Raw genomic sequence first — 10,577 nt, 5'->3', positions numbered from 1 at the left:
CATTTTAGACACATCTGCTCATTCTGTCTGCAAAATTGGAAGAGCATGATCATTAACAAGTGGAATAATTAGCATGTTAAAGGGGTACAGGAACCTGGAATCATCTGGATACCAGCAGAGACTACTACTAATTCTTGCTGCTTAGAGATAAAGTTGAACACTCACAAACTGACCGATTTAAGGGAGAGATCGTTTTAAGAATAAATCATCTACTGTATATACAGCAGGGACAAGCCCACGGGAAAGGGATAACATAGGTAGGCTTAGAAGGGTTTCCTTTTTATTGGTAAATGTTAGTAAATGCCAATGTCATCATACACGCACAAACTGGCAAAAATTATTTCCATCGATGATAATTGAAATTTACAGATAGACAATGTAAAAAAAATTCTGCTTGAGACCTTAATAGAGTTTGATTTAAGGATATTTACTTTGTATATTTTGACATGTGATATTGACTATTTATGTTTTAATGGCTATAAAGTTTTATTTTTTTTAATCTCAGTGCTTACAGTCATTCAATAATAATCTGACCTCCCATAATTTCCCACAACAATGAAACATTTATATTGAAAATTTAAATCAATTAAAAAAATTGTTTAAAAATATACATTGATATTATCTGTGGAAATTTTTTTTAAAAATCGAATTCTGCCAGGCTGAAACATAGGGCAGGTAAAATGCAGAAGGGTTTACATGTGTGGATATTGACCGTACTGCGCTATGCACGCTGCCTCCAAGCTGCCTCGTATGATGTGGCATTAAAGTGTCCCTTTGGTGGAAAAAGTCACTTTGCAAGAATGACAAATTGGCCATGCACAAATATTCTCCGTCTGACATCCAAGTCATGTTTGCTAAGTTATGCGGTAAAGGCATAGTTTTTTTCCTACTCTCAGGAGCTTAGCTCGAAACTCCAGGCAGTGTTCTTTGTGCCTAGTACATCATCTGAGATGGCCATCCAAAAGCAGATGTGAACAATAAGCAAGCACTTGCTTTTTTAGGATGCTTCTGCATCATGTGTGATAGCCTGGCTAGCCAAACTATGACCCTCTGACAGCTGTTGAGTGGCCTATACGAGGCCGGATGCAGGACAGTGGATCACAGCACAGGAAATAACAATAGTTGCACCCTTGTTGGCCAATCTTGGCAGCAAGGACATGGAGTGACTAGCGCAGAGCATTAACTATCCTCACACACACATGGTCTTATCAAGTCTGTGTAGAGGCAGAGCATCCTGGAGACTCTGGAGTTGCTGCCTCTGCTGGGGCTGTATTGGGACAGAGGGGTATGACTGGCTTCATGAGCATTAAATTCACGTTGAAAAGAAAAATATCCATGAGTAAGTTAAGTAATCAGAGAGACAAGGCGGGTGAGGTAATATCTTCTGTTGTAGAACTTCTGTTAGTGAAAGGGACAAACCTTCCAACTCCACAGAGCTCTTCTGCAAATCTGGAAAAATAGCAAAGTTCTCCTCAGAACTTGCTTGTAAGCATTCACGAGCATGCAAGTTGAATTCTTACACTGGATTTTCACAGTACAGCTCTGGTGAAGACTCATTAGAAGAAAAAGTAGCACTCCCTTCCAGAGTGAATTTCCAGTATTTCAAGTTGAACGGTCTGCTTCTGGCCGGTGTTAGCTATTTATAGCATGCATTTATATTTCATCTGCTCTTAACTGTTGTCCCTGCATTTAACATTCGGTTCATTTTATTCAAGTCCTGTGGTTTATAAGAAAATCTTACATTTTAAATGATATTTTCATTGTACCTTATTGTTGTCTTAGGTTAATAAGTGGTGGATGGAGTTTTGGTTTGTTTCTCAAACTTTTCCTCATCTGTTACTTGAGTAGGGTAAAAGCTCCACCTGCTGGTGTTAAGGGAGCATTACACTTTTTAAACCAATTTAATCCCAGGGATCAAATGTGCATTTTAGTACCTTGTAGCAGGGATTTGAAGAATGGGTGCACTAATTTTGCCCCTCTGGTTCTGTTTGTGTGTGTTTGCAGTGGTAACAAAAGAAGAAGCTCTTTTAAAGGAGAGAGCAAAGCTTTTAAACTTTTGCAGTTTTCTTCAAGGTTGAGGTCTTAGTAGGGTTGCCAACTTTCTACTCTCACAAAACGGAACACCCTTGCCCTGCCCATTGCCCCGCCCCTCTTCCAATGCCCCACCCATGCCCCACCCCTTCTCCGAGGCCCCGCCCCTGCTTACCCTATCCCCACTCCCTCTGTCGCTCGCTCTCTGCACCCTCACCCACTCGCTCATTTTCACTGGGCTGGGGTGCAGGAGGGGATAAGGGCTCCAGCTGGGGGTGTTGGCTCTAGGATGGGGTCAGAAATGAGGAGTCCAGAGTGCAGGAGTGGGGTCCAGGCTGAGTCAGTGGGTTGGGATGCGACAGGGGGTGAGGGCTCTGGGGTGGAGCCAGGGATGAGGAGTTTGGAGTGCAGAAGGGGGCTCCGTAGTGGGGCTGAGGGGTTCAGAGTGCAGGAGAGGCTCTGGTCTGGGGCAGAGGGTTGGCGTGCAGGGGGGTGAGGGCTCTGGTTAGGGCTCTGGCTAGAGGTGCAGACTCGGGGCTGGGGATGAGGCATTTGGGAACACCTACTCACCCTAGGTTTTAGTATTTCTGTGGCAGGTTAGTGTGTACTTTATCTGGCAGAGTTAAAGCATTAGGGCCCAGATCCACAAGGGGACTTAGGTTTAGGCATCACTGCAATCACAGTGTCTTGTAGTTGGCAAAACTCATTTGGTGCCTGTAAAAAGTTCCCAAGGTACCTAAATTTCTGTCTCTAGGCATATGCACTGCTGCCTCAGGCAGCCACCCGGACCCCCTGCTGAACCCTGAAATGATCCTGAAACCAGGAGAAGACATTGCCTGTGTTTCCTGCAGGGCCCCATCTGGTAGGCATGCTCCGACCACATGCAGAAAATGGCTGGGAGAGGGGAGGGGGGGGGAGGAGAAAGGAAGTTACCTTTATCGTCTTCAGCCCAGTTCTTAGGGAACTCACCCAGGATGTGAGAGAACCCACTTCAGTTCTCACCTCTGCCTCATGAGAAGGGATTTGAACTGGCTTCCCCTGCCTCTCAAATGAGTGCCCTAACCAGTGAACTAGGGGATGATCTGATGTTGTCCCTCTGTTGAAGCTATTCCACTTGGTATAAATAACTAAAATATACATTGGGCCAGCAAGAGTGAGAATGTCACCAGGCAGAGCGGAGAACTGAACCTGCCTCTAGGGTGAGTTCCCTGCCACTGGGCTAGAGGTTATAATGGAGGCTGCCTCCTCTCTCCAGTTGTTTTATGTGGTGTCAGGTAGTGCTGCTGCTGTTCTGCCAAGAAACCACTTAGACACCTGACTCCAGACGAAGGTTCCTAGCTGTGGATCCCAAGCAAGATACATGCCTCCCTCCAGACAGGACTAGGCACCTATCTCCATGGGAGTGGCCGGGCATAAGACTCACATCTCTTGTCATCATCTCCTGTTGGCTAGTTTAGGCAGCTCCCTGCCTAGTGAGCTGGCTTTTGTGGATCCCATTCTCAGGCAGCTATCTGTCCCCATGCATAGTATAGGGAGCCAAAGGGCCTCACCCAGGGTTTGTGGATTCCACAGGGACTATGTCAACACAGGGATAACAAACCCACAGCTGGCCTGAGTCAGCTGACTTGGGCTCGCAGGGCTCAGGTCTCAGGGCTGAAAAGTCACTGTATAGATGTTGGGGTTTGGGTTGGAGCCCAAGCTCCGGGATCCTGCACGGGGTAGACAGTATTTTATCCCTATGTATATGTAGCCAAAGTGTCTGGGGACCTCGAAGTTAGGTGCAATGATTAAGTCCTTAGTGGATTTGGGCTCAGATCTTTCTGTGGATATTTGTTGTGTACAGAGAGAGAATTTTTCTACATTATCTCATCAGTTTTCTGAGTTTTAGAAACTTCATTAAATTGAAACCTCTTACTTCTAACTTTTAACATGGGGAGCAGTTCTGGATGTCTGTATGGATTCTGAACCTCAGGAAGACTTCTCATGCGGTCCTTTAATTCATTCCTTCAAAATAAAAACCCAGCAGAGTGGAGATATTCTTTTCAAGGCGCACTAAAAATAAAGGGCTACAGAGAAGAGTGTTCGAGGAAGACAAACCTTAGGGATTTTCTCTCTGGACCTCTAACAGTGGGCTCAGCATTCTCCCACTCGTCTAAAGCTGTCTTGGTATTGCTTATTCTTGGACCACAGCAAGCTTAAAAGGAAAGTGAATCTTGCAACTTGGTCTCTTTCAAGACAGCATTTCCCCATCCATCACACCTGTTTGTTCTTGCTATTGCATAATTTCTCATGAGTGCTAAGCTACTGTTATTTGATTGATTGGTTGAAAAAGGAACATTAAGCCATTTCTTTTAAATCACCTAACGAGGAAATTGCAAATGGATATTGGCCAAAAAAAATTGGTATGCTAGTTAATATTATGGACTGGCCAGGTTTGCCAGGGTCCCATTTGAGCTAATGGTTGCAGCACAGCACTGTAGTAGTGGGTTGGAGGGGAGTCGTTCATCAGGCAGCTCTCAGGAGCATCTTGATCTGGTTCTGCACCAAATTATAGATGGGGGGGGTTTCCCTTCCTCTAATGCTGATCAGCCCCTTCTCCCATGTCCAGATGCTGGTTAGCCATCCCTTCCAGAAATGGTTTATCCCTGAGGCTCACAAAAATATGTTAAACATGCAATTTCTTTAAACCTTTGGAGTACCCCAAATTGCAGATATTTTCAAAATGGTTCAGGCTGACCCTTTGGATGACCCTCACAAGCTCTTCACCCCACCTTCCTTTCCTCTGACACCAGCAGAATACCTGTAATGTTCGGGCTCCCCCATGGGATCAGCCTCGCACAAGAGGCAGTACACATTTCAGGAGCAAACTGTCAGTGCAGTCAATATAAATTCATGGAGGAAGCTTGTGGCTAGCCACATCTGCCAGGTGGTTGAAACAAAACATGTACCTAACAAAATAACCTGCTGATGCTTATAAAAGACTCTTTCGGTGCAGGAGTTAGCATATGACAGTGTCAGTGAATTACAGGTCACAGTCATGACACAGGGACAGTGAAAACAGAAAGGCTAGAGGTTAGTAAAACTGGGTATCACTGGTTGTGAAAGGGCCTACCCTGCAGATACTCAAGGAAGGAATAGGAATGTAATATCGCTGCTAAAGTGCTGTAACATGTATTGTGAACTTCTCTAAACGAGTCATAATACAGTCGTCATAATTTGATTATTTAATGTACTCGTTGGTATATTGTTGTATTCCATCTCATTAGCTAATATTTTCATCTCTATATAAATTCACTTCTTTTGCTACTTTGGTTTTATCATCATCTGTATCTGCATTATGGTAGTGCATAGAAGCCCCAGTCGAGTTTAGGGCCTCGTTGTGGTAGGTACTGCATAAATATACAGTGGGTAGGTTTGTGCTGTAATCACAGGGTGTGATTAAGACATACACAGTGAGAGACAGTCTAAAGACTGTCTAAAAAGAGACTGGAAGAGCTTACAGTCTAAATAGACAAGGGAGATGAAGGGTGGGAGGGGAAACAAAGGTATTGAATGACAAAGTGATTTGCCCAAGGACACACAACAGGTCAGTGGCACACCCAAAACAGAATTCTGCCCCAATTCAGAGTCCTGTTCACTGCATCACAAAACATTTTAAATGATTTAGTTGCATGGGGCATGAATTTGGCTCTGTATATTTTAATCTGTCTGACTAGGGCTTTAAAATAATGCACTGTATAATTTCCTGTTTAATGAGTCTTTCACTTGTTTCCATAATTAATAGTTGCCCTTCCACCTCTTTTAGGTGTCTCTTAGCCATGAGTGCACTCGTGCCATAATGAAGCTGGTGTACTGTCCGTATTGCCGGGGCATGTCTAGTGTGAAGCCGTGCAACAACTACTGCCACAACGTCATGAAGGGCTGCCTGGCCAATCAAGCAGACCTGGACACGGAATGGAGGAACCTGATTGGTAAGAAGAGCTAGTTATGTGCCAGTAAAACTGCTGAGTTTCTGTCATATTCCTCCCACACACCCCAAAGTTCATATTCAGTCTTTGTGAGACAGGGACTAGAGAATGACTAAAGTGCCATTAGAACAGTTAAAAGGGCATAAGACCCTTTTATGCTAAAATTCCTCTGCCTCAGAGCTGGACTGTAAAAGGACTGGAAAGACATTTTACTGTGTTTGAGTAATGGGCTCAGTCAGATCACTACACAGAATGTGCTACACTGGCTAATCCTGTCGCTTTAGATTGCTTCTTCTGCACTGGGCTGGCAAGAGCCCTACACTCTTTCCAATTAAACCAATTAAAAGAACTCAATTAATTCATGTGCCCTTTCCACCTCTTGAGGCTTAGGACCAGATTCTACCACCCTTATTCTGGCTGAGTGGTACTGTCCTCCAGGAGTACCAAGGATAAACTAAATTAAATTGGAAAGCGCTTTTAGATTTCTAGGTGCTGTAGAAATGAAAAGTAATACCATTGTTTCCATGGGCTACAGAGGAGTCAGAATTGAGGACTTTCAATCCTGACAATTCTTCTTCAAAACAAAAAGGGTGGGGTGGAGTTTGGAGCAATAAGACTCATATGTAAAGGAAAATAAAGCTCATTTGCTTTATATTTAAACACAAATGCCATGTGGAGGGGGCGGGGTCAAGTTCAGCGGCCAAGCAAAAAAATTCAACACTAGGAGAAGACTAGAATGAAATCAGTCAGGGAACATAGCCTGAGCAATTATTACACTTGTCAGATTACGTACTGGGGTGCAATATGCACTTGTCGCAGATAACAGGTTCTTTTCCTAGATGGCTGTTTAAAGTTAATTGACAGGACGTAATTTGGTGAAATGCGCACACACACACAGACTTTATTTAGTACAGACAACTATAATAGGAATCATGGGAAAGGATCAATATGTACAACTATATGACTAAGATAAGTGTGGTTAAGTGGTTTCCTATGTTGTTTATGTTTAGTCTTGCATTGTGTATATTTACAACTTATGGAGACCACTGGAAACAAAGACAGAAGGGTAAGTAAGTGTAACCCATCAGAAAGGAGGTTCTGATTCCATTTACACTGTCTCGGGGACTGGATGAACCAACAGAAATGGGAACTGGGTGTGGTATTTTATACCTTTCCTTATGGTGGTAGTACAGATATATACCATATTTGCTCCTTTATCCTGATTATAATAAGGTCATTAATAGCCCCTATCCATATGAGGCCTTTAGGATGTCCATAATTAAACATCAAGCATGAATATTCATGATGTACGTCACTTATTTCTTAATAATTTTGATATGTAAATGAGATCTAACTGCTTAATACTCCATAGCAATATAATTTCCAAAGCGCTCTAAAGCTCCCTTCTTGTGGAATCGTGTAGCATACTGTACCTGTTTGTGGGGTTACTCTTTTGTCTCTTAGAAGGAGAGTGCAAAATATCTGACCTGTGGTTATTTCCCGAGGCCTACACTCTTCAGCTAAATCCCAGCCTTTAGCATAAGTACTCCCTCAAGGCCTCATGCTCATACAAAAGGTCTGTAATCATAACAAACCTAATACTTTGGTTATTTGTTCTCCTCCTTGCTGTTACAGCTTTCATAACTTGCATTAAAAAGGCTTAGCAAAGGAATTATATGGTAGCCAAAACTATAAACCCTTCACAATCAGGTGATGGGTCAGCAGTCAACAGGAAGATCCTGCATTTTTCACTTTGTGGCGGTTACGAGCCTTGTTGCAATGAAGTGGACTGTCTGTCTAAGGGTATGATTCACAGATTTTAAGGCCAGAAAGAACCATTATGATCAAGACTGACCGCCTGCATAATGCAGGCTAAAAACCTCACCCAGGGATTCCTGCCTCTAGCCCATACCTGCTGCTGAGCCAGAGCATCTCTTTTGGAAAGCTTTAAAATGTATATAATTAAGCTGGATTTTCAGAAAGCCTGTGATAAAAAGCTACTGCTTTCAATGTGAACTGCAAGGATTCAGGCATGTGCCAGAGTGCGCAGGGTGAGGGGGAGAGGAGGGCACAGAATCTGTGTTTTGCTTGCTCTGGAAGTAATGGAGCTCTGTGGGAAGTCAGAGGACCCCTTGCTGTTCCTAATTGACTTTCACAAATAAGCCCAAGGACAGCATCTGCAGATAAACTAACTGATTACATATAAGTGGGGCTGAGCGGTGAATAAGCACGGTACAAGCAGCTTAGTACATCCAGGAGATTTTTATTTTCAGCATAACTGGTTTAACACCAGGGAAATGAAATGTAATGGAGATAAATATAAGGTAATAGGCAATGTGACCATAATAATGAACACTCACAAATTGGGATTCAGGCTTTTTTTGGGGGTTTGGTTTTGGTTTTTTTTTTTTTTTTTTGCCTTAACAGACCATTAGCTGAAAGTTATTTTTAAAAAATACATTTTCATTTCAGATGTTTTCGTTCTGCTACCCGCCAGCTGTAATTCTCCAATATAGCTATAAATAGAATGATTTTGTGTCCTTGGTTGTGTCACCTCTGTCCCTGCCTGCAGGTATATGGGATCTTGGGGAGCAATTACCACACAGGTGGGGTGCCAATTAATTTCTTTATTAAAGGAAAAAGGAAGTGGTGGGAATTTAACAATGAAATATGATGGAATGGGGCGTATAGGGTGTTTACAATAGACAATGATGGGGGGGTTCTTATTGAACAGTGTAGGGAGTTCTAACAGTGGGGTACAGTAAGTGGGGTTCAGCACAATGGGATACAGTACAGTCAATAAGTGTATCAAAAAGAAATGCAAAATAAAATGGTAGCTTCTATATAAAATGGTCAACAATCTTAGATAGAATGTATTAAGTGGTTAGTGGCCTTATACACAATGTAACACAATGGTATCAATGCAAATACAAAGTATATCAGAAAAGTGGAAGCAACCAATGGGGTGTTATAATTACAAGTAAAATGTGAATCACAGTGCAATAATACAATATGGGTGATAAGTGAAATTATGCAATGTAACGGTATAAAAGAAAATTAATGACTTAATTTGTGAGGCTAGGATAGCAGATAATCTGCAAGAGTGTACCTAAAGGCTGGGTCAAGGAACGGGGGTCAGGGGGAGTGAATGATTAGTGGCAACTGATGAGAGGAGAGTGCGGCTGGAAGCAGCGAGAGACTCTGAAGCCCTGCAGGGTAAGGACAATGGAGCAGTGTGATGGTGATCTTCGGTAGGGGAGGGGCAGCGGAGAAGTGTAAAGACGGGCTAGAGAGAGGTTTAAGCAACAAGCGGACACCAAAAACAAAGGAAAAAAAGCGGCAAAGGGTTTGGGAAGTTTCACAGGGGGAGAAGCAGCAAGGGGTTTGGGAAGTTTTACAGGGGGAGAAGCAGCAAAGGGTTTGGGAAGTTATACAGGGGGAGAAGCAGCAAGGGGTTTGGGAAGTTCGGAGGGTAATGCAGACGCGGGAGGGGGAAGCAGCAAGGAGTTGGGAAGTTCGGAGAGAGTGCAGATGCGGGGGAAAAAGCAGCAAAGGGTTATAACAGGGAGACACGGAGAAGCACACAGAGGGGGAGATTGGAGTGGGGGAAAAACAGACACGAATTCAAGCAGCAAAAACCTTATCTATAGACACGGAGAAGCATACAGAGGAGGAGATTGGAGCGGGGGAAAAACAGACACAGGAAAGTTCAGGGTGAGATCGGGACAGCGGAAAGATGAATTTAAGCAGCAAAAACCTTATCTATCTTAATCAACGACTAGGCAAAACAACAAATATCACAATTCTAAGCAAAACTATAACAAGCAACTGTACGGAGCAACAAAACAGTAAACTATAACAAGGCGGGTGAAACTTACAAGCTCTACAATCTTAACAAACTATGACTTTTTAAACTAAAAAAACAAAACCTATGGTGCACCTTATGCTATGGGGAAGTTACAGAGGGCAGAGTGGTATGTGCCCAGGATCCAGCTCCCAAGGAAGCCAAGGGATGGTGGCTGCAGCAGTGGATACAGCTGAAAGCAGAGAGCCCCGAGGCAAAGCCCACAGGAGCAGAGCTTAGCAGCGGCACAAACTTATTTTTAGCAGCAAAGCACCGAGGAGTTTAAGAGAGGTTTTAAGACACAGACCAAGGTTTAGCTTGAGTCTGTGTGCTAGGGAAACAGAGCCAACAGCTAAAGTAATAAAATAAAAGTAGGGAAAGTTTCACAGAGGGATTCTTACCAGTCCCCAAGGCAGCAGCAAAGGCAGAAGCAGCAGCAGCAACATCAGAAGAAGCAAGGAGGGCTCGGTACAGTCTCAATAATCAGTAGATCTCTCAGGTAGCAATTCGTTCTTCGTGGGGAGGGTTTAAAAAACTGGGGGTACGCTCAAAAATAAAACGAGAGCGGAGAAAGGACCCCCCAAAGCCCCTGGCTGATCAGACCAGGCAGCAATGCAGGAACCTTCCTGAAGTTTGTTTCAAAAATGTCTGTTTTTAAAGGCAAACTTAGGCAGTTTCCCGCCAGTAATCCTGGTAGGCTCCCTCTGTCACAGGGGAGGAGGCACAGGGAAAAA

General features: G+C 43.5%; 1 protein-coding gene across 1 annotated transcript in view; it reads left to right on the top strand.

The window, feature by feature from the left end:
• Positions 1 to 5,833: 5,833 nt before the first annotated feature.
• LOC127056366 (glypican-1-like) overlaps positions 5,834 to 10,577 on the top strand; it is a 30,348-nt gene continuing 25,604 nt past the window's right edge. Inside the window, exon 1 of the mRNA XM_050964138.1 lies at positions 5,834 to 6,002. Coding sequence (XP_050820095.1) covers positions 5,870 to 6,002 — 133 coding nt within the window. The 5' untranslated portion in view covers positions 5,834 to 5,869. The remainder of the gene's footprint in view (positions 6,003 to 10,577) is intronic.

The sequence above is a fragment of the Gopherus flavomarginatus genome, chromosome 8, assembly GCF_025201925.1.
Source record: "Gopherus flavomarginatus isolate rGopFla2 chromosome 8, rGopFla2.mat.asm, whole genome shotgun sequence".
NCBI lineage: Eukaryota > Metazoa > Chordata > Testudines > Testudinidae > Gopherus > Gopherus flavomarginatus.
The sequence above is the reverse complement of the archived record's forward strand: the minus strand, read 5'-3'. Positions and strand labels throughout refer to the sequence as shown.